Source organism: Microcaecilia unicolor, chromosome 13 (genome assembly GCF_901765095.1).
Source record: "Microcaecilia unicolor chromosome 13, aMicUni1.1, whole genome shotgun sequence".
Classification (NCBI taxonomy): Eukaryota; Metazoa; Chordata; class Amphibia; order Gymnophiona; family Siphonopidae; genus Microcaecilia; species Microcaecilia unicolor.
Genome location: NC_044043.1, coordinates 7981836 through 8006867, shown reverse-complemented (window position 1 = coordinate 8006867; position 25032 = coordinate 7981836). Strand labels below are relative to the sequence as shown.

At 45.1% G+C, this 25032-nt stretch overlaps 1 protein-coding gene across 1 annotated transcript in view; it reads right to left on the bottom strand.

The window, feature by feature from the left end:
• Positions 1-25032, bottom strand: part of LOC115482622 (4-hydroxyphenylpyruvate dioxygenase-like) — a 105385-nt gene that overhangs the window by 9314 nt on the left and 71039 nt on the right. Inside the window, exons 12-13 of the mRNA XM_030222562.1 lie at positions 18546-18668; positions 11676-11792 (exon numbers count right to left, since the gene is read on the bottom strand). Coding sequence (XP_030078422.1) covers positions 11676-11792; positions 18546-18668 — 240 coding nt within the window. The remainder of the gene's footprint in view (positions 1-11675; positions 11793-18545; positions 18669-25032) is intronic.

The window sequence follows — 25032 nt, the reverse complement described above, 5'->3', positions numbered from 1 at the left end:
AACATGGGAGGATAGAGATGAAGGGTCAATATCGTGAAGATTCCTAGATAAATTAGATAGGATAGGACGGGACTGGGAGGGAGGAGATTTAAGTGTGAAAGTTATAAGATGGTGATCAGAGGAGGGATGATCAGAGGCAAGGAAACTAGAAGGTGAACAGTTGGAGGAGAAGATGAGATCAAGACAGTGACCATTTTGATGAGTGGGGGAGGTGGAGCATAGTTGGAGATTAAAGGATGACGTTAAAGCGAGTAACTTGGAAATATAAGAGTTGGAAGGATCATTAGCAGGAATATTAAAGTCACCAAGGATGAGAGAGGGGGAGGAAGGATCATGGAAGAAGGCAAGCCAGGCGTCAAAGTCACTGAGAAAGGATGAAAGGGACTTATTACTACTACTACTACTACTATTTAGCATTTCTATAGCGCTACAAGGCATACGCAGCGCTGTACAAACATAGAAGAAAGACAGTCCCTGCTCAAAGAGCTTACAATCTAATAGACAAAAAATAATAAAGTAAGCAAATCAAATCAATTAATGTGAACGGGAAGGAAGAGAGGAGGGTAGGTGGAGGCGAGTGGTTACAAGTGGTTACGAGTCAAAAGCAATGTTAAAGAGGTGGGTTTTCAGTCTAGATTTAAAGGTGGCCAAGGATGGGGCAAGACGTAGGGGCTCAGGAAGTTTATTCCAGGCGTAGGGTGCAGCGAGACAGAAGGCGCGAAGTCTGGAGTTGGCAGTACTGGAGAAGGGAACAGATAAGAAGGATTTATCCATGGAGCGGAGTGCACGGGAAGGGGTGTAGGGAAGGACGAGTGTGGAGAGATACTGGGGAGCAGCAGAGTGAGTACATTTATAGGTTAGTAGAAGAAGTTTGAACAGGATGCGAAAACGGATAGGGAGCCAGTGAAGGGTCTTGAGGAGAGGGGTAGTATGAGTAAAGCGACCCTGGCGGAAGATGAGACGGGCAGCAGAGTTTTGAACCGACTGGAGAGGGGAGAGGTGACTAAGTGGGAGGCCAGCAAGAAGCAGATTGCAGTAGTCTAAACGAGAGGTGACAAGGGTGTGGATGAGGGTTTTGGTAGAGTGCTCGGAAAGAAAGGGGCGGATTTTACGGATGTTGTAAAGAAAGAAACGACAGGTCTTGGCGGTCTGCTGGATATGAGCAGAGAAGGAGAGAGAAGAGTCAAAGATGACCCCAAGGTTTCGAGCTGAGGAGACAGGGAGAATGAGAGAGCCATCAACAGAAATAGAAAACGGGGGGAGCGGGGAGGTGGGTTTGGGGGGGAAAATGAGAAGCTCGGTTTTGGTCATATTTAATTTCAGGTGGCGTTGAGACATCCAGGCAGCAATGTCAGACAAGCACGCTGAAACTTTGGTTTGGATGCAAGGTGAGATATCAGGGGTAGAAAGGTAGATTTGGGAGTCATCAGCATAGAGGTGGTAGGAAAAGCCATGGGATGAGATTAATGAACCAAGGGAAGAAGTGTAGATAGAAAAGAGGAGGGGACCAAGAACAGAACCCTGGGGTACGCCGACAGGCAGAGGGATAGAAGTAGAAGAGGATCCACCAGAGTGAACACTAAAGGTGCGGAGGGAGAGGTAGGAAGAGAACCAGGAAAGGACAGAGCCCTGGAATCCAAGTGAGGACAGGGTATCGAGAAGTATGCTGTGATCGACAGTGTCAAAAGCAGCGGAAAGATCAAGAAGAATGAGGATGGAATATTGACCTCTGGATTTAGCCAGTAATAGGTCATTGGAGACTTTAGTAAGCGCAGTTTCGGTTGAGTGGAGAGGGCGAAAACCAGATTGTAATGGGTCAAGAATAGCATGTGAGGAGAGAAAATCAAGGCAGCGGCGGTGAACAGCACGCTCAAGTAATTTGGAGAGAAAAGGAAGGAGGGAGATGGGTCGGTAATTAGAGGGACAAGTAGGGTCGTGAAGGCTTCTTAAGGAGAGGTGTGACCACAGCATGTTTAAAGGCAGCAGGGACAGTCGCAGTGGAAAGTGAGAGGTTGAGAATGTGACAGATAAAAGGAATAAGAGTAGGAGAGATGGCATTAAGAAGGTGGGTGGGAATGGGATCAGAGGAACAGGTGGTACATTTTGAGGAAGAAAGGAGAAGTGTAGTTTCCTCAATAGTAACTTCAGGAAAGGAGGAAAGGGAATGAGGGGAAGGAGAGAGAGGGGAACGGACTAGTGGAGGGAGAGCTGGTGAGGTAGAGAAAGCAAGGTTTATCTTTTGAACCTTGTTGTGAAAGAATTCAGCAAGGGTCTGAGGAGATAGTGAAGGGGGAGTTGGGGGAGGGGGCACCTTGAGGAGAGAGTTCAATGTGGTGAAGAGAAGTCGAGGATTAGAGCCAAGAGAGTTGGTCAGTTGGATATAATAATCCTGTTTGGCACGTAAAAGAGCAGATTGGAAGGAGGTCAGCATGAACTTAAAGTGTAAGAAATCAGCAAGGGCCCGAGATTTCCGCCAGAGGCGTTCGGCGGAGCGGGTACAGGAACGTAGGTAGCGGATATTAGAAGTCAGCCAAGGTTGGGGTTTAGTACGCCTTACAGGGCGGGTCATCAAAGGTGCAAGAGTGTCTAAGGCAGAGGATAGAGTATTGTTGTAAGAAGAAACAGCCTCGTTGACAGACGTGGATGGTGCCACAGTAGAGAGGAGGTTTGAAACATGGGAGGATAGAGATGAAGGGTCAATGTCGTGAAGATTCCTAGATAAATTAGATAGGATAGGACGGGACTGGGAGGGAGGAGATTTAAGTGTGAAAGTTATAAGATGGTGATCAGAGAGGGGAAGATCGGAGGCAAGGAAACTAGAGGGTGAACAGTTGGAGGAGAAGATGAGATCTAGACAGTGACCATTTTGATGAGTGGGGGAGGTGGAGCATAGTTGGAGATTAAAGGACGACGTTAAAGCGAGTAACTTGGAAATATAAGAGTTGGAAGGATCATTAGCAGGAATATTAAAGTCACCAAGGATGAGAGAGGGGGAGGAAGGATCGTGGAAGAAGGCAAGCCAGGCATCAAAGTCACTGAGAAAGGATGAAAGGGACTTATCAGGGGGACGATAAATGACCGCTATTCGAAGAGGCAGAGGAGAGAAAAGGCGGATAGAGTGGACTTCAAAGGAGGAAAAACAGTGAGATTGAGGTGGAAGAAGGGGTTGAAATCTGGAGGAGGGAGAGAGAAGTAGTCCAACACCGCCCCCACGGCCAGCAGGGCGAGGAGTATGTGAAAATAGATAACCACCATGGCACAGGGCTGCGACTGAAGCAGAGTCATCAGGGCAGAGCCAGGTTTCTGTTATGGCGAGCAGATGGAGGTGACGCGAGATAAAGAGGTCCTGGATATAGGGGAGTTTGTTACAGATAGAGCGGGCATTCCATAGGGCGCAAGAGAAGGGCAGAGAAGAGGAGGGGAGTAGAGGAATAGAGATGAGGTTAGAGAGGTCACGGTGAGATCTGTAGAGTTTGGATAATAGTTGGTGAGGAGGGCCAGGATTGGGATTGATGTCACCAGCTGAGAGTAAGAGAAGGAGTAAAAGAGAGCGGAGGAGAGTAGGAGAGGTGTGGCCACGAAGGCGTCGAAGGCGAGAGGTATTTAGGTGGAATGGGGAAGGCAAAATGGAGGGAAGAAAGAGACGGAGATTAAAAGCCAAAAGGAGGAAGAGGGTAGGAGAGAAGGTGAGGTGATGAAGTCAATGGATGGGAAGTGAGTTCCTGTAGCGGAGAGAGGTAGGGGGTGAGGGAAAAGATTAGGAAGGGACAGAGCTAGGAAGAGAATGTGAATAGGGGCCATAAACGATTAAGGTACTTTAGCAACTGGAAAAAGATTAGATACAAAGAGAAAAATGCCCCGCGCGCGGCACCTAGAGCGGAGGCCCTGAGTGGATCGGGGTGGACCTGGGTGTCACCCCGGAGAAGGCTGTAAGGATATGCAGATGAGCTGCAAGTCCTCCACAGCACCTGAAAGGCAGCTGGTGGTAGAGGTGGGTACCTCTCAGCTGAGGAAAGGCTTACCAGGGGTTAGGCCGAAGCCAGCATTCCTCCCCCTGAGGGTCGCCTGATCCTAGCCAAAAGCACCTGGGAACTCTGGGCACTTGGAGAGAAGGCCCTGGGAAGGTCGGGGTGGAACTGGAGTCACCCCGGATACAGCTGTGAGGAAATGCAGAAGGGCTGCAAGTCCTCCACAGCACCTGGTGGGAGCGCTGGGCACCTAGAGCGGAGGGCCCTGAGTGGATCGGGGTGGACCTGGGTGTCACCCCGGAGAAGGCTGTAAGGATATGCAGATGAGCTGCAAGTCCTCCACAGCACCTGAAAGGCAGCTGGTGGTAGAGGTGGGTACCTCTCAGCTGAGGAAAGGCTTACCAGGGGTTAGGCCGAAGCCAGCATTCCTCCCCCTGAGGGTCGCCTGATCCTAGCCAAAAAGCACCTGGGAACTCTGGGCACTTGGAGAGAAGGCCCTGGGAAGGTCGGGGTGGAACTGGAGTCACCCCGGATACAGCTGTGAGGAAATGCAGAAGGGCTGCAAGTCCTCCACAGCACCTGGTGGGAGCGCTGGGCACCTAGAGCGGAGGCCCTGAGTGGATCGGGGTGGACCTGGGTGTCACCCCGGAGAAGGCTGTAAGGATATGCAGATGAGCTGCAAGTCCTCCACAGCACCTGAAAGGCAGCTGGTGGTAGAGGTGGGTACCTCTCAGCTGAGGAAAGGCTTACCAGGGGGACAATAAATGACCGCTATTCGAAGAGGCAGAGGAGAGAAAAGGCGGATAGAGTGGACTTCAAAGGAGGAAAAGCAGTGAGATTGAGGTGGAAGAAGGGGTTGAAATCTGGAGGAGGGAGAGAGAAGTAGTCCAACACCGCCCCCACGGCCAGCAGGGCGAGGAGTATGTGAAAATAGATGACCACCATGGCACAGGGCTGCGACTGAAGCAGAGTCATCAGGGCAGAGCCAGGTTTCTGTTATGGCGAGCAGATGGAGGTGGCGCGAGATAAAGAGGTCCTGGATATAGGGGAGTTTGTTACAGATAGAGCGGGCATTCCATAGGGCGCAAGAGAAGGGCAGAGAAGAGGAGGGGAGTAGAGGAATAGAGATGAGGTTACTCTGACCCAGTAAGCAGGGGGAAAAGCACCATGGGAGTAGAGCCTACCAACTACCAACATCGTGAGCATTTGCCACAAGCTAGTGGAATCACAGAGCCCAATACCCTACACCCACCACAATGCATTGCTGATGTGACTCTGCAGTGCGCATAACAGAAAAGGTGTCACACTCACCTGAGACCCACATCAGAACCAGGGAAAGGCTGTCAGAGGATAGAACACATTCTGCTGTCATGGAGGTGGGTACGGCATTTGAGGCTGGCATAGAGGCTGGAAAAAAAGTTTTTAAAATGGGTTTTTTTGGTGGGAGGGGGTTAGTGATCACTGGGGGAGTCCGGGGAGGTCATCCCCGGTTCCCTCCAGTAGTCATCTGGTCAGTTGGGGCACTTTTTTGGGACTTGTTTGTGAAAAAAAAGGGTCCACAAAAAGTGACCCAATATCACGGTAAAAACGCCTTTTTTTTTCGATGATCAGCTAAAGACGCCCATCTCTCGGCCGATAACCATGCCCAGTTCCGCCTTCACCACGCCTCCGACATGCCCCCATCAACTTTACACGTTTCCGCGACGGATTACAGTTGAAAACGCCCAAAATCGGCTTTCGATTATACCGATTTGGGCGCCCACGGGAGAAAGATGCCCATCTCCCGGTTTGGGTCACAATATAGGTGTTTTTCTCTTTCGATTATAAGCAGGATAGTCTCTTATTGAGATGGACATGGGGGAAGCAACTGCTTGCCCTGGGATTGGTAGCATGGAATGTTGCTGTTAATTGGGTTTCTGCCAGGTACTTGTGACCTGGATTGGCCACTGTTTGAAGAAGGATACTGGGCTAGCTGGACCATTGGACTGACCCAGTATGGCTATTCTTGTGTTCTTATGAGATGTGAACATTACTGGTGAAGTTCTCCAATGGTTTTAGTTATGTTTAACTGAACACTCTTATATTAATTATTACTCTGATTCCTCCTCTACTCTTTGGCCCTACTCTCTGGGGTTCCTCAGGGATCATTTCTGGGGCCTATACTCTTTAATATTTTCTCAGCTTCTTTAACTCTTTAACTCCCTGGGCTTTACCTTCTTTATCTATGCAGACAATACTCAGCTTCTTCCATTTGATTCCTGTTCCTCTTCTAGCTATGCCTCGATTTCTGATAACTCGGATGCGGATGCATTTGCAGACTGGTTAGCCAAAAACAGTCTGAAGCTCAACACAAGTAAATCTGTAGCTATAATATTTAATTCACAGCCCTCCAATACAAACATTTTAAATGTCGCCATTAAAGGTCATCCTCTTCCTTATTCCAGATCAACAAAAATCTTGGGTGTCACCTTGGTAATCCTCTTCCTTTCTTACTCTTAGATGCATTTATTCCATTCGCTCCCTTTTATTTTATTTTCGAAATACAACCAAGACAACTCTTGATACACAGAAATTCATTGCTTAGTTGAAATTAAATCTAAAGAAAAGAAACATTCAATGCAAGAAATAAACAAACATAAGGAATGATGTACTATTGTACTTAGGAAATAAACAAATATAAGTAAGGGGGCGGGGGAAGGAGAACTGAATATTCTAGTTAGCAGGAGAATTTAAACTGGCCTTAGAAGGAAAACTCATGAAATCTTTCAAACCCGAAAGCGGCGTTATCTAAAAGAAAAAAAAAAAAAGAAGTCCATTTCAAAACCAGATTAGAGGAAGGAGCGGAAACTAATTTAGGTTGAGGAGGTTTCCTTGCAGCTAGAAAATTCTTAAAATGTTCTTGGTCCATAAACACATAGGACTTAGAATCTAACTTAATTAAACATTTACATGCCAGTAGTTCAGATTTCAAGGCGAAAAAAGCCTTTCTCCCGTTGTGTGGCCTACATTGGTCAGGAAATATTTCAACTTTATGACCCACAAATTCCACATCCTGATAATGAAAATACAGTCTAAGGAAGCTATCAATGTGGCAGTAGTTACCACAGGACAAGACCCTTCTAGAAATCAATAGAGGTCAAAAGTGTCCGATGAATGTTCGTTCTTTGCCTCCTGGGTTGAGGTTTCACTCAGGTCTACTACTACTACTATTTAGCATTTCTATAGCGCTACAAGGCATACGCAGCGCTGCACAAACATAGAAGAAAGACAGTCCTGCTCAAAGAGCTTACAATCTAATAGACAAAAAATAAATAAAGTAAGCAAATCAAATCAATTAATGTGAACGGGAAGGAAGAGAGGAGCGTAGGTGGAGGCGAGTGGTTACGAGTCAAAAGCAATGTTAAAGAGTTGGGCTTTCAGTCTAGATTTAAAGGTGGCCAAGGATGGGGCAAGACGTAGGGGCTCAGGAAGTTTATTCCAGGCGTAGGGTGCAGCGAGACAGAAGGCGCGAAGTCTGGAGTTGGCAGTAGTGGAGAAGGGAACAGATAAGAAGGATTTATCCATGGAGCGGAGTGCACGGGAAGGGGTGTAGGGAAGGACGAGTGTGGAGAGATACTGGGGAGCAGCAGAGTGAGTACATTTATAGGTTAGTAGAAGAAGTTTGAACAGGATGCGAAAACGGATAGGGAGCCAGTGAAGGGTCTTGAGGAGAGGGGTAGTATGAGTAAAGCGACCCTGGCGGAAGATGAGACGGGCAGCAGAGTTTTGAACCGACTGGAGAGGAGAGAGGTGACTAAGTGGGAGGCCAGCAAGAAGCAGATTGCAGTAGTCTAAACGAGAGGTGACAAGGGTGTGGATGAGGGTTTTGGTAGAGTGCTCGGAAAGAAAGGGGCGGATTTTATGCATGTTGTAAAGAAAGAAACAACAGGTCTTGGCAATCTGCAGAGAAGGAGAGAGAAGAGTCAAAGATGACCCCAAGGTTTCGAGCTGAGGAGACAGAATGAGAGAGCCATCAACAGAAATAGAAAACGGGGGGAGCGGGGAGGTGGGTTTGGGGGGGGAAATGAGAAGCTCGGTTTTGGTCATATTTAATTTCAGGTGGCGTTGAGACATCCAGACAGCAATGTCAGACAAGCACGCTGAAACTTTGGTTTGGATGCAAGGTGAGATATCAGGGGTAGAAAGGTAGATTTGGGAGTCATCAGCATAGAGATGGTAGGAAAAGCCATGGGATGAGATTAATGAACCAAGGGAAGAAGTGTAGATAGAAAAGAGGAAGGGACCAAGAACAGAACCCTGAGGTACGCCGACAGGCAGAGGGATAGAAGTAGAAGAGGATCCACCAGAGTGAACACTAAAGGTGCGGAGGGAGAGGTAGGAAGAGAACCAGGAAAGGACAGAGCCCTGGAATCCAAGTGAGGACAGGGTATCGAGAAGTATGCTGTGATCGACAGTGTCAAAAGCAGCGGAAAGATCAAGAAGAATGAGGATGGAATATTGACCTCTGGATTTAGCCAGTAATAGGTCATTGGAGACTTTAGTAAGCGCAGTTTCGGTTGAGTGGAGAGGACGAAAACCAGATTGTAGTGGGTCAAGAATAGCATGTGAGGAGAGAAAATCAAGGCAGTGGCGGTGAACAGCACGCTCAAGTAATTTGGAGAGAAAAGGAAGGAGGGAGATGGGTCGGTAATTAGAGGGATAAGTAGGGTCGAGTGAAGGCTTCTTAAGGAGAGGTGTGACCACAGCATGTTTAAAGGCAGCAGGGACAGTCGCAGTGGAAAGTGAGAGGTTGAGAATGTGACAGATAAAGGGAATAAGAGCAGGAGAGATGGCATTAAGAAGGTGGGTGGGAATGGGATCAGAGGAACAGGTAGTACATCAGGTCCACAAAGTAAACCCTAGTAATAGGTGGAATAGACTCATTGGGGACTTGTAAAATGTCCATAATATATTTCTTCAACATATTTTTCGGTGACAAAACAGAAGACCTGTGAAAATTAATGAACCTGAGATTTAACCGCCTTTCATAATTTTAAAGTTACCAACTTCTGGTGGGTGATAACACGATATTCAACCAATGTGCCTTGCACTTCTTTCACAGCTAACAAGTCCTGTTCAACTTTTGATTTTTCTTAAAAGTAGATGTTTTAGATTTTTGAGTCACAATGTTATCATACTTGCGACTGGAGGGCTTCTCTTCCTTGCTGAAACTGATCCAACTGAGATAGAAAAGAGTCCTCCATCTTACCCATAACGTCCCTGTAGCTCCTCAAAGGTGACATTCTCCAATCTCTTCCTCCTCACTGAACAACAGGAGGCTCCATCTGGCTGTTAATAACCAGTTTAACGGCCTGGGGCCATCCTACGGCTGCACCGGCCTCAATTGATCCTTCCCCACTGCTGCCAGAGGAATGAGTGCTTTAGCCCCATCTACGGATTCAGCCCAGCAGCAATTTCAGCATCTGCTGGCTTTCCCTATGGAAACACCCCATCAGTGCTTCCAGGTCGTGGAGCACTCCCGCCAGTGTTGTCAAGCCAGCTCGAAATCTGCTGCACTAGGGCAGGAGAACCACCGGGCTCAGGTGGGTAAACCCAGGGTCTTCCCTTGCGCTTCACCATTGTTGCTTTCACAGAGCGCCGGGCACAGAGAGAGAGAGCTTAGCAATGTTCTGCTTTGGTCAGCACCATCTTGACTCCTCCCATTCACTCCCTTTTAGAACCTTTTCTCTTTTTTTTTTTTAAGGTTACTTTATTGAACCTCTTATATTATTATCTAAACTCAGCTGCTGCAACTCTCTTCTTATAGGTTTGCCTGCTTATCAGACTCTCAGATTACAACTAATACAAAACACCACGGTAAACTTTATTCATGGCTGCAAGAAATTTGAGTTACACACTACAGTACCCTAATTCATTTTATAACACTTATTTTTTTAATACAAAATGTTTAAACAACAGACACATAAACCAATACAGTACCCTCGGAACTCACTCACTCAAACCTTTCATACCACCACCCCCCTCCGGTTATACTTTAGATTTCATCCATCAGAGTAATTCACACTGATTTAAACATTGAGTGCACAGTTCATTGTCCACTTGCATTGGAAATTAATATCCTTCGCAAATAATCACCACCAGTCCTGAGCACCACTGACAATCAGCGTTATAATATATATGAAATTCTTCTTCTATTCATATGCAGGCCCAAATGTTCTAACTCCTGCGTGGTGGATCCTCGCCACCAAGTAATTATTCACACGTGCACATCACCAGAGGCATCCATTGTGGCGCTACTCAGCTTGATGAGCGCTACCGTCTGGGACCACTAACATATCCATTAACAGGCCAGCTCGATTGTAGCTCCTCGATGCGAGATCGCATTTCGGATCATCCTTCCTCAGGATGAACAACTCTCGATACCTATATCAAAGCAAATATCCGAGGGTACCGTATTGGTTTATGTGTCTGTTGTTGTTTAAACATTTTGTATTAAAAAATAAGTGTTATGAAATGAATTAGGGTACTGTAGTGTGTAACTTGGATAGTATCTGTACTCTAATATAAGTGGGTTTCCCCCATAGTGGGGTATAGTGCAAGAAATTTGACCATGTCACTCCACTTTTCATCTTTGAACACATTCTCCAAGTAGCCTACAGGAATCCTTATAAACTTAACATATTATGTCATCTGATTCAGGCTCAAGAACGTGCTGCCCAGCGCCAGCCTTCTCAGCCGACTCCCCACTTTCAGTGGCCTCTACTCCTGGCGGGGAGTTTCAGCCCTTCATCAGAGAGATCTGAAGAACCCATGGTAGTAGGGCGATATCGGTTATCTGAAAAAGAAATGGCCTTCCACTACAAAAATGAACTCTGTCTCTGTTGTGGAGAGGCCGGTCACTTCCTGAGTAAGCGCCCCCAGAAAGCGGAAAACGTTTAGGCCTGGGGTTCTCGGGGAAAGTCACCCTGGGCCTATGCTCTAGTTCCCCCCAAATGTACCAGTTACCCTCCACTGGGCTGAGGGAACTGTGGAAACCCTAGCTCTTATTGATTCTGGAGCTGCAGGAAACTTCATTGATGCTAAACTACTGCGGCAATATGATATTTCCACTCAAGCCATCGGCACAGCCTTACAGGTCACCTCTGTTCAAGGGGAGGTGCTCCCTGGGACCATCTGTAGACTCTCCATCCCACTCCGGTTGCAGGTTGGGGTTTTATATCATGAGAAAATCCAGCTTTTGGTTCTTTCCCACTGCATCTTATTGTTTTGGGCCTTCTCTGGCTACGTCAACACTCCCTGGATTAACTGGAGTACTAATTGAGAATTGGGGATCAGGTTGTTTTCAGAGATGTGCTATAAATGTTAACGCGTCTTTGTAAAAGGACTCCCAAGTGAATTAGGTGCACTGTTTATAGAATAGTGCCTAGCATGCATGTAACTGCCAATTACTGGTGCCAATCGTGCATAAGTTATAGTATTCTATAAACCAGGCACACTATTAGTGCTGAAATGTAGGCGCAAGCTTATAGAACTGCATTTATGTCAGCAAATCTTTTTGTAAAATACCAACCTGGACATAGAATGTAGAAATCAAAATTGGTATCTAAAATGGGCCTTTACATGTCCATTCTTTTCATATTATTTTGTCATTTCCTTCCCATTTGTTCCCAAAAGTTAGCCCACTGCTATGTTAAACTGATTACTCACATAATGGTTGTATCGCTGTATCACTTCCAGGAAGAGGGTGGGTCTGTCTTGCACAGGTTTGGTGAAGATCTGAAGAAGATATCCATTCTCATCAAAGTCTACAAGAATCTTCAGCTCCTAGGAAACAAAGCAACTGCTTTAGAGAAATCACATAGTCAGTATAAATGCTGCTTTTTTTTTTTAAAACAACATCCACAGCGCTGAAAAAATATCCCAATATTCAGTGCCATTAAATAGATAGTGGCTGACATTGAATATCTGAATAATGAAGTCAATGATGGAATTTATCTGAATAGCAGAGATATTCTCCGAGAACAAGCAGGATCTCATATTACCACAGATGAATGACGTCATCCAATGGAGCTCCAGCACAGATGCTGCACAGAGTTCTACAACTTCTAGAAGCCTGTGGCAGTGCAGACCGTGCATACATGCATACCCTCCCGCTTGCCTCTGCTGCACAGGACCAAGCAATCATCTTTTTTCAACAGAGCTCAAAGGACTGCTTTTTTCTGTGCTCTCCTCAGCGCGATTCTTTTGGCAACTTTTTCTGCTTCTTTTGGAACCTTTTTGCTTGTAAGTGGCATGGGACCTTCTCTTATTTCTCCTCTTAGTTGCTTTAGGGATCCTTTTGCAAAGCCATGGTAGTGATTCCTGGAGTGGCAAATGTGACAAAGCCCTTTCAGTTCCTATGGGCTTCATTACATTTGCCACGCAGGAATCACTACTGCGGCTTTGTAAAAGAAGCCCTTAGTTTTTTAGGCAGTTTAATTTTCCTTTGATTTTCCGCAGCTCTCTGGCCCACTTAGGACTGAGCTCTATGATGGCCAGGATATTTTCCCATTTTTCCAACACTTTAGCCGTTTGATTTCACTGCGGCCATTTTTCCTCCGGTGTCCCAAAAACCTTCCAGTGGTTTTTAAAAAATGTTCTTGATGCAGCAAGGTCATGTCTGTGACTGACCCTCACAACAGGTGCTTACCATGCCTAGGACCTGACCACAAAGCCTGTAATTGTAAACTCTGTCCTTAGATGCAGAAAATGACCCTCAAGAGGCGCTGCATGAAAGACTTCTTGGTGCTTCTAAGTCTAGTCCAGTGATGGTGAACCTATGGCACGCGTGCCCAGCCACTTTCCCAGTGTCAGTGCAGTAAGCACACTGCCTTCGGCGACCCGGAAGCTTTCCTTCTGTTACAGTTTCCTGTCCCGCATAGGCAGGATGCTGCAACAGAGGGAGAGCTTCCGGAGCCGCCGAAGGCAGTGTGCTTACTGCACTGACACTGCCAGCGGCCCGGAACATTGAAGAAGCGCAGAGAGCGAGCCAGAGAGGTACAGGGAAGGGAGCCAGCCCAGAACAGAGCCAGACGACGTAAAAAACCTGAGGTAACTACTTTTCCCTCCCCTTCGCTGTTTCAGCGAGAAGCTTTCAAGTGAAGCAGGCAGCTGTTCAGCAAACGTAACCTTCGGGGGACTTGAAAGCCATGGAGAGATGGCGGCAAGATGGCGGATTAGAGCGGACGTGTGAGAGTGAGCTCCTGACTTTCCGAGGCGTTCAACTGCTGGCGAGCTAATCCTACCCCAGGAGATGGGGAAAAGGAAGGGGAAGCCCAGAGTCCTGTCCTCCTCAGTCCCTGGAACTGTTCCCGCTCACCGGCAATTGACCCTGGATCAAGTTGGCGTTCTTCCACGGGTCATGCAAACACCCACCTCGAGGTTTCAGTGGTTCACAGCGATGGAGCGGTCTCGCTGAGCCCGCTCGAAAATGCAGCCCCTCCGCGACCCGGAAGTAGTTTCATCTCCGAGGTAGGATCGCCTAGTTCAGTTCCCGAAGTGGAGAGTAACGAAGCACTCCAAGGAGGACCCTCGGCGATTTTAGCCCCGATAGTGGGAACAGCTGGAAACTGGAGGGTCAACGCGACCTCGACCCCCACGCTCTCGGGAGCTACAACCGTAGGTGTAACGGAGATGGTAAGACCGGCTGTGGTTACTTTGGATTCTCTATGGGACGCAATTCAGGGGATGAACTCCCTATTAACAAAGGTAACCAACTCTTTTACAAAAGACATTACAGACTTAAAACAAGTTCAGCAGAAGCTAAAGGATAAAGTTCAAGACCAAGGGAATCAAGTTGGAACTTTTAAGAGCTGAACTCTCTACGTTGCAGGTGTTTGCAGGAGAAGTCTCTAAAGATAGAGATATACTGAGGAGAAAATTGGAATTTTTGGACAATCAGAGGAGGAAGAATAATCTACGATTTATTAACTTCCCTAAAGCCCCTTTGATCTCACCAATTGATATGCTACGTAGATATTTCCAGGAAATATTAAAAATTCCAACAGAGGGTCTTCCACCTATCAATAAAACTCACCTAAGCCCCCCCTGGCACATGAAACACCCCCTCCCCCCGAAACACATCAACCCCCCCCCCCCCCCCAAGCACATCAACCCCCTCGCCATCCGTAGCTGCCACTGGTAACGCTGCCCGGCCGCTGCTGCTTCTCCTGTTGAGCAGCAGAGGCCGCTACAAAAAGAAAAAAGCCATAAATGTTTTTAAACATCAAGCGCGGCACCGCAGACAGCCATCAGGCATTGGCTGTCACCTCTGCAGCCGCTCCTCCTCTCACCTCCACGTCACTGCCCCTGGAGTAAGACCCCGGAGGAGCGCAGCGACGTGAGAGGCGAGAGGAGTTTTTGACAGAGTTTTTTGAGTCATCTCTTGAGGTTATTACATCTAGAACTACTCTATTGGTGATATTTGTACTTGAACCAGATAGGAATCATGTTTTGCAACTATATTTCCGTCATATGAATGAGCTGGTTTTAGGTTCTAAAATCCGTGTATTTCCTGATTTAGCAAGAGACAGAGGAGACACCAGGATTTTCTGGCATTAAATCCCAGAGCTATAGTTCTCGGCATGATCTTTGTGTTATGATTTCCTTTTCAATGTTTGGTTAGTTTTGAGTCTAAGAATTATTTGTTCTTTGAGCCAGTACTGTATGTGGTCCTACTTGCTCAATTTATTATTTATTTACTTATTATGAGGATTTATTTACTGCACTTTTGAAGGAATTCACTGAAGGCGGTGTTCAGCAAGAATAAGTCAAACATAAGCAATAGACAATTACAGCAGTAAAAATATTCAAATTACAATACAAAGTATGGCATAGTATGCTACAATATAATGTCAACAATATGCAATAAAACATTTTAATAGACAGCATAGGCCAATACGGTAAAATTGGGGGACAAGACATTTTTTAGATATATAAATGACAGGAGGAAGTGCCATAATAGCATTTTGAGACTCAAAACTGAAGGGGAGGAATATGTAGAAGCTGATAAGGATAAAGCTGAACTGCTTAATTCTGTGTTCATGGATGAAAGGCCAGGGGTAGGACAGGAGAAAACAAATGCAGACTAGGACTGATTTTCAGTAGACTCTGTTTGGGAGGAACTGGCTAAACTAAAAGTAGACAAAGCGATGGGGCCTGATGGGATACATCCAAGGGTACTCAGGGAACTTGTAGATGTTCTGGCAGCACCGCTGTCTGACCTCTTCAATGCTTCCTTAGAGTTTGGAGTGGTCCTAGAGGACTGGAGAAGGGTGGATATGGTCCCTCTGCACAAAAGCAGAAATAAAGAGGAGGTTGGGAATTACAGATCTGTCAGTCTGACCTCAGTGGTGAGTAAACTAATGGAAACACTTATAAAGCAGAGGATCGTGAAGTTTCTCAAATCGATTGGACTGCAGGACCCAAGGCAGCATGGTTTCACTAGAGGCAGGTCATGTCAGACAAATCTGACTGATTTCTTTGATTGGGTGACCAAACAGTTGAACGTGGGAGGGGCGCTAGATGTGGTGTACTTGGATTTTATCAAAGCCTTTGACACAGTCACACACAAGTGACTGATAAATAAACTAAGTGCCCTTGGTTTGGGCCCTAAAGTGACTCCGGGTTAAAAACTGGTTAAGTGGAAGCAGACAGAGGGTAGTGGTAAATGGAGCTTGCTCTAAGGAAAGGGTTGTTATCAGTGGTGTACCGCATGGTGTGGTCCTTGAGCCGGATCTCTTTAATATTTTCATTAGTGATATTGCGGAAGGACTGTCTGGTAAGGTTGGTTTCTTTGCAGATGATACCAAATTCTGTAATAGGATGGACACCCCGGAGGGTGTGGATGGTATGAAGAAGGATCTAGCGAAGCTTGAAGAATGGTCCAATTATTGGCAACTAAGATTTAATGCTAAGAAATGCAGGGTCATGCACTTGGGGTACAAGAATTCAAGGGAACAGTACATTATAGGGGGTGAAGTGCTTTTGTGTACAAAAGAAGGGCAAGACTTGGGGGGGTGATTATATCTGATGACCTTAAGGTCGCCAAACAGGTAGAAAAGGCGATGGCCAAAGCCAGAAAGATGCTTGGGTGTATAAGGAGAGCGATGACCACCAGGAAAAAAAGAGGTGCTAGAGCCCTTATATAAGTCTCTGGTGAGGCCCCATTTAGAGTACTGCGTGCAGTTCTGGAGACCGCACCTACAGAAAGATATAAACAGGAAGGAGTCAGTCCTGAGGGCAGCTATAAAATTAGTAAGCAGTCTCTGTCGTAAAACATATAGGTACAGGCTTAGGAACCTCAACATGTATACGCTGGAAGAGAGGCGAGAGAGAGGGGATATGATAGAGACGTTTAAATACCTCAGTGGCATCAATATATAGGAGGTGAGCCTTTTTCAAATGAAGGAAAACTCTGGAATGAGGGTGCATACAACGAAGTTAAGAGGAAATAGACTTAGGAGGAATCTAAGCAAATACTCTTTCACTGAAAGGGTGGTGGATGCGTAGAATGGCCTCCTGGTGGAGGTTATGGAGACGAGGACTGTGTCAGAATTTAAGAAATCATGGGACTGGCATGTGGGATCCCTTAGGAAAGGAAGAGTCAGTGGTTACTGAGGATGGAAAGACTGGATGGGCCATTTGGCCCTTATCTGCCATCATGTTTCTATGTTTCTAGTACAGGATGTAAGGAAATATGGAACACTAGGAAAAAATGCCCGTTTCTGAGCGGAATGAAACGGGCGCTAGCAAGGGGCCCCCTCCCTTCGTCCCTCGAAGCTACTTGCCTTGTTCGCTGTGGGCCGTTTCGGCCCTCGAGTGTCAATAGCTCCGCCCTCGACGTCATGACGTTTTGACGCGTCATGACGTTTTGACGCGAGGGCGGTGCAGACACTCCAGGGCACACCGGATATCTCGGGCGCCTCAACTTCCGTGGAGGCTTCAGAACGTTGGGGTTGCCTTTTATATATATAGATATAGATAAGATAGAGTAACAGGAGTAAGAAAATAAGGGGACTAATTTAAAGAAAGTTGCAAATGAGGTCAGAATGGTGCTTGAAAATTATCTTAGCTAGGGTAGGAGTGGATAAACATCTTGCTATAGTATGTGCAGCCGGTGTCACTCCGTGTGTGTGTGTGTGTGTGTGTGTGTGTGTGTGTGTGTGTGTGTGTGTGTGTGTGTATCACGATTCCTAAGAAGTCAGGCACAATCTGACATAATTGTTTGTACATCAACAAAGTATAGGTTACAAATAATACATAATAAATCCTATGAAACAAATCTCTGAAATAAAAAAAGTCTTTAAAGCTTTCTAAAAGTGTGATGTCCTTTGGAGTGGGAGTGGTTAGGGATACTCCTTTGGAGGATCTTAGTGAATTTGGAAGTGTTTAGAGGGAGATCCTGTTCTTCAAGTAATCTGGACCATTTCCTGTAAGGGCCTTGAAGATCACACATAGAGTTTTACATTTAGCCCTGCATTGTACTGGTAGCCAGTGAAGTTTTTGCAGAAATGGTGTGATATGGTCATGTCACTTACAACCTTCTATTAGTCTTGCTGCAGAATTATGAATCAACTGGAGCTGGTGCAGACCCTTTGTAGTCAGACCAGTGTAGACTGCATTATAGTAATCCAGTCTTGATGTTATCATGGCATGCGCAACTGAGATAAGTTAATTATCTGGACACCAGCAGTGAATATATGTGGTGCCAGGATAACTTTCAGGTCTGTCTCTGGATCACCCTGGCACTAATAGGAGAGTGCCCCGGTGGTTGGAGCAGATATTCAGCAGAACTGTCCAGTTAAGTGCCACTGAATATCTCCTCCCAACTTGGACAGCATGGTTAAACCACACTGAGAGGCCCTTTTACTAAGCCACGTAGGTGCCTACATGCACCCAACGCGCGTCAATTTAGAGTTACTGCCTGGATAATGCATGGCCCTTGCGATAATTTCATTTTTGATGCGCATCCGCTAGGCATGCTGGAAAATATTTTTATTTTCTGCCGCTCGGGCGGTAATAGTCATTCTACACGCTTAGACGGTTACCGCGTGAGGTCAATGGCTGGCGGTAAGGTCTCAGACCCAAAATGGACGTGCGGCAATTTTCATTTTGCCGCACGTCCATTTTCGGCAAAAATTTTAAAAAGGCCTTTTTTACAGACGCACTGAAAAATGATTTTGCATGCACCCAAAACATGCGTCTACACTACCACAGGCCATTTTTCAGTGCGCCTTTGTAAAAGGGCCTCTGAATATCTTCCCCTTTGTTTCATGTTCTGCAAACTGAGCAGCTTCTCCACAATGGTTCAGGTAGTTTCTGAATAACTCTTGTCTGGGTGTTGTCCCACAGTAACTCTGGCCTAGGTGGTAATTCCTTGCCATTAAGTTGCCAGTAGGTATCTCATACATAAACCCTGCCCCTCATGATCTCTCACAGCAAACTTAGTCTAGATAGTTCTCAATTTTAGCCTTGATGGTTTTATAAAACCATATGACTGGAGAGTTTCTAAAATAATCCAACCCTGCCTGGTCTCACCTGCAGCTTGTTGATATCTTCTTTTACTTGGATTTTGGCAGTTTTGAGTTTGGCTCTAAGTTGGTTGTAGTATGTGTCAGGTGCACTGAGAAACTCCATCCCCCGAGCTTTTAAATTAATAATCTGTAAAACATAAACGCTGGTTTAGTCATGCCTACTCATTCTCAGATGCCTGAAATATTGCAGGAACTAAGCTCACTGAGTTGTTCAAAAGACTTTGCATTAGCTAATACTGTTTCTTCTGAAAATGTGTCTGCATCGTTGCCCAGCCCTAAATATACTACTTAGAAATGCCAAAACACAAAATCAATAGGAAAAAAAATATATATATATATCTCAAATCCAAGGACCAAATACCATCAGGGAGGAGAGCAACTGCTATTCACTAAACAAGGTCTTGGGTTATGACAGAATGACCAAACGGTTAGGAAAGCTGGTTGTCTTTGCTGAGAAAATTGTTCCTACCTTGATTAATATGTTCAGTTCTAGAGATCTGTGTGCATAGAAAGTCTTATGGTAATACTGTGCTATTAGGAATTTAGATCCTTTATACCGTACTAATTAGGGCTGTACCTAATATTTCGATTCGATTCGGGCCTGAATACATTACTTGTATTCAGTTGAATAGTTATTTAAATTTGAATATGAATAATTCGGGGCTGTACTGTACTAAATCCTACTGAAATAAACACTTGATCTCTGATTTCACGTTGCTTCTTTTATTATTTGTTATGTTAAAACTCAATGCCCATTATTCGTATTCAGCTTCATTCTTTGGATTCCAATAGATTGGTTCTTCCATTAGCAAAAGTTGCTCGCTATGAGTCCACTCGGCAGTCTGCTTACTTCTTCATTGCACCATCACTTTGGCATTGCCTACCACCTTATTTATGTTGTGAACGTTCCTTCTCAAAATTAAAGTCTTTACTTAAAGCCTATTTTTTCAAATTAGCATTTGGGACTGAACTGCCCTTAGTAGAACCTAGTGAACCTGTATGCTACTTAGCACTTATGGCTAAGACCTTTTAGCTAACTGCTATTACCTTTTGTAAAGTAATTTGGATGAATGTTGTGTATGATGTGTCTCCTATTTTTTTAATGACGTTCCTTTCCAAAATCTTTTATGCTTTGTATTAATTGTGAGCCACCTTAACGCCATCTTGGAATTTGGCAGGATATCAAGATTTAAATAAATATAAACATAATATTCATTATTCATATTCTACCAAATAGTAAAATATGCTATTCGGTACAGCTCTAAATACTAACCCCTAGTTAGGAATATGTCTGAAATTAGAAAATAGGAGCATGTTTCCTAAAATACACAAAGCTAAAGTTAGCGTGTGAATTACTGCATGCTGTTAGAGCAAAAGTGCTGTAATTATTACCATGGTGGCAAAAATAGAACATGCTAATTCATATGCAAAATGCAGTGTGTTATGAGGCAGGAAATGTTCCGCCAAAGTCGCTATGTGCACATTAGCCCCCTCCTTAAGTCACTTCACTGGCTCCCTATCCATATTCAGTTTAAGCGTCTCTTATAGAGCTATAAGTGTATTCACTCTGCTGCTCCCCAGTACCTCTCTACTCTCGTCTCTCCCTACGCCCCCCCTCGAGTTCTCCGTTCTGTAGATAAATCTCTCTTATCCGTCCCCTTCTCCTCTACTGCTAACTCTAGACTCCGTTCCTTTTGTCTTGCTGCACCTCACGCCTGGAATAGACTTCCAGAGCCTGTGCGTCTAGCCCCGTCTTTGGCCGTCTTCAAGTCCAAACTTAAAGCCCATCTCTTTACCACTGCTTTTGACTCCTAACCACTTCTCACTTGCCCTGTCCTTAATCTCACCTATCTATTCCCTTACCCTTAATTGTTCTGTTTACCTGTCTTATCTAGATTGTAAGCTCTTTGAGCAGGGACTGTCTTTTTTTTGTGTATGCCTTGTAGCACTATAGAAATGTTAAATAGTAATAGTAGTAGTAGTAGGGTTATGGGTGGTAAATGAGTGTGGACTGCGCATTGCAGTTAGCACGTTACTTTTTTTAAATTGTTTTTATTTATAACCATTTAAGTTTTTACAAGCGATAAAACAACTTGCCGGAAATACAGAGAAAGTAATATATAGGAATTATTTCAGTCAGGTAATTCTATTCTCTTCCTTAGACCACTAAATAGGGAGAGTGAAACAAGACAAAGAGATCAATTAAACAGTAAACAGAAGGAAAAAAAAAACGTGGTATTAACCTGATTATCCCCAGATATTACTAGCACATGTTACTTTACTGCACACGGTCACTTATGCAGTTAGTGCAGATGCACTTACTGCCCCCTAGTTAGGAGGCAATAAGTGCATTCATGCTAATTGTGAATACACTTAACATGCACTGCAAAACTTTTCTGTGCAGTAACTGTGTGGGGACATGCTGGGAATGCTCCCATCAGCCTTTGCATTTACTATGCATTAATATTTTGCATTTAGCGCTAGATTCTATATATGGCGCCTGAAAATTCAGTGAGGAAAAAAACAATAGTCCTAGGCATATTCTCTAAGGGGCTCATTTTCAAAAGAGAAAAATGTCCAAAAAGTGACGTTTATATCACAAAAATGTCCAAATCAGTATTTTCGCAACCTCTTTTTAGACGTTTTTCTCCGAAGGCCGTCAGAAGTCAGTCTAAATCTCAAGGGGGCGTGTTCAAGGTGGGACTTGGAGGTTCCTAAGACATTTTTCAGCCATAATGGAACAAAACAAAAACGTCCAGGTCTAAAACTTAGATGTTTTGAGCTAGAAGTGTTTTCATTACGAATAAGGCACAAAAGGTGCCCCAAATGACCAGTGGAGGGAATCAGGGATGACCTCCCCTTACTCCCCTAGTGGTCACTAACCCCTCCCACCCCCAAAAATTGTGATTAAGAACATTACTTGCCAGCCTCGGATATACTCAGGTCCATTACAGCAACATGCAGGTCCCTGGAGTAGTTTAGTAGTAGGTGCAGTGCACTTCAGACAGGTGGACCCAGGCTCTTACCTCCCCCTATCTGTTACACTTGTGGAGGAAACTGTGAGCTCTCCAAAACTCACCAGAAACCCACTGTACCCACATATAGGTGCCCCATTCACCCGTAAGGGCTATGATAGTGGTGTACAGTTGAGGGTAGTGGGTTTGGGGTGGGTTTTGGGGGGCTCAGCACACAAGGTAAGGGAGCATTGGTCAGATGTGTACCTGGGAGCATTTTATGAAGTCCACTGCAGTGCCCCCTAGGGTGCCCTATTGCTGTCCTGGGATGTCAGGAGGACCAGTCTACTAAAAATGCTGGCTCCTCCTACGTTCCAATGGCTTGATTTTGACGTTTTGCACTTGGAGTTTTTTTTTAATGCCCCCCCCCCCCATAAAAAAAGTCCAGAAAACAAAAGATAGACGTTTTTCTTTTTCGAAAATGACCTTCTTTCCTGTTCGGAATTAGGACATTTTATGTAAAAATAGTAAAAGAGGCCCGTTTCCGACAGAAATTAAACGGGCGCTAGCAAGGTTCCACTCCCTACCTCTCTCTCTCTTCCGAGTTCCAGCCCCTTTCCCCTCTGAGTTCCATGCCCCCTCCCCTACCTCCCTCCCTCCCTCTCCTCCGAGTTCCAGGCCACCCCTCCCCTCTGAGTTCCAGGACCCCCTCCCTCCTCTCTCTGTGTTCCACGCCCCCCTGTCCTCCGAGTTCCAGACCCCCGCGCCTCCCTCCCTCCCTCTCTCTCTCCCCTCCGAGTGCAAGCAAGACCTGTCCTCCAGCAGCCCCTCGCCTTCCTAAGTGCCGGCTGTAATTTAAAAGTTCTTACCTGTTATTGACATTGAAAAGTGGGCACACGAAAATGTTATGTAAATGCCAACTTACACTAATCAAACATATATTGGCATTTACATAACATTTTCGTGTGCCCACTTTTCAATGTCAATAACAGGCATAAATGTATGCAGCACCTTATCATGTAACTTACACTATTATATGAGTTATGTGTGTAAATATGGGACCTGCCCATGCCCCATCTTAAGCCCTGCCCATGTATACACCCCCCTCTTTGCATTTGTGTGGTAAGCAAGCTGCACGCCTATGTTATAAAATTGCCTATGTTTTAGGTCTGTTATAGGCAATTGATGCCTAACTTTTGGCAACCTGTTATAGAATGAGGGGGTAAGTGCATAATTTTGCAACATTTTATAAACAGGTCTATAGTGAAGGTAGTTTTATAACATGCCACCTAAATTGTGGGGCAGGAATGAGCACAAAGTTATACCAGTTTTAAAAGGGAAATTACCCCATGGAAAATACACATACATTTACCCCTGCACTTAGGTATGTACAAATTTGCTGCTTGTTTTCAGATGCCACTGCTCATACTTGAAAAAATATGCACATAATTGGTGAAACTGATGCATATACAGGGGATATGTGCAGCATGCATGTGGAGAAAGTTAGGTGCCTATACCCCGGGGAATTTTTGTACATAAAATATTCTGACCAGAGACAATACTGAAAATTAACAAAATCATGCACTTGTGATTTTTCGTCTGTGCTTTATAAGTTTTTCATTTTATTTATTTATTTACAACATGAAGAAGATCTTGTTGGCCATACTCAATGTGGTACTTTTCAAGGGTGTGCATTTACTTTAGAGGGAATTAATTGGCAGGCTGCAGGAACTACATGCAACATTGTTGCTACAAATAATACAAATTGGAATAGTAACAATGTTGTATATTTGATACAATGCCCTTGTCAACTAAACTACATAGGTAAATCTAGAAGACCTATTAAACAGAGACTGAATGAACATAAGTCTTGCATTAATACTGCCACTTTGACAGCTCCCATTTTGAATCATTGGCAGGAGAAACATCATGATTGGACAGATATTAGGTGGTGTGCTATTGATAAGGTAGAACTTGGAAGGGAGGGAGGTGATATAAATAGTTTGCTGAATTACAAAGAGCAGTGGTGGATTTTTTTCATTAGGGACTATATCACTGGTCTGAATCTGGAAATTGATTGGACTGCAGCTTTGTGAACTGATTATCTGATGTCATTGCTGTCATTGTTTTCATTGGTGCTAAAGGGTCATATGAGTTATTTAAACTTGGTTCAGCGCTGGTGTGCTAGCAAGAGGCAGACATTGATGCAGTAGATGTGATTCTTCAAGTATAAGGTACATGTGTTTGATTATAAGCAGTCAATTTTTAGCATAGATAGGTTTTTGATTTGTGATTTTATTTTGTAGTTTTGGTGGACCACACCTTGAGGCAGCATCTGCGAAACGTGCCGTATGTTGGTGGGGGCATCTGTGCTCTGCAAAACGTGAAAATTAATTTGAAGAAAAAAACTTTTACCTCAAAGCATTTTAAAGTATTTTCTACAGAAGTGAGATATGTGTGAGAAAATTCAGAATATGTATGGAAACCAGTGAACTTTGTTGAAATAAATATTTAAAGACTTTATGAACAAATTTTGTTCTGTTTGGAACTGAGTTTGAAAAAAGAATAAAGATTAGGTACAGCTGGGAGTTTGTTTGAGAGTTAAGTATCTCTGCTGGCTCACTTTAACCATTAAAGTGATTTAATATAAGCATTTATAATCTACTTTATCATATTTAGTTCAAGGCAGGTAACAATTACAAGGATCAATTGTAATAAAATCTTTGTATAAGTCTTACTAGAGAAGCTACTTTGCAAATAACCAAGTCTAAAGTCCTTGTGAGAGGACAGGATCTTACAAAACTAGGTAATGAGTTCCTCCAAAATAAGTACCTGAATATATGCAAACCGCTTTGAATGTAGTTGCAAAAACCTCAGAAAGGCGGTATATCAAGTCCCATTTCCCTTCCCCCCCTTCCTGTTGGATGTTCTACCCAGGGGCGTAGCCAGACTTCGACGGGAGCAGGGTCCAGAGCCCGAGGTGAGGGGGCACATTTTAGCCCCCCCGCCGCCAACTTTCGCTGCCGCCGCAACCCTCTCAACCCCCCCCCAACGCCCGCCACCAACCCTCTCCCGCCACATACATTTGCTGGTGGGGGACCCCAAACCCCGCCAGCCGAAGTCCTCTCCTCAGCCGCACAGCGTTGCTTGCTGAATGATCTGATCAGGTTTCTGTACGTGCGTCTGGCGTCCTGCATGTACAACGTGCAGGACGTCAGACGCACGCACCGAAACCTGATCAGATCATTCAGCAAGCAATGCTGCGCAGCCGAGAAGAGGACTTCGGCTGGCGGGGTTTGGGGTCCCCCACCAGCAAAGGTACGCGGCAGGAGAGGGTTGGTGACGGGAAGGGGGGGGGGGTCGAGAGGGTCGTGGCAGGGGGGTCCAGGGCCAAATCTACGGGGGCCCAGGCCCCCGTGGCCCCACAGTAGCTACGCCCCTGCTTCTACCTAAATTGTTTTATTCCATATCTCCTGTAACCTAGGGGTGGACTGACAGTGATCTGGGCCCTGGGGCAATAAGGGCCATGGGCCACTA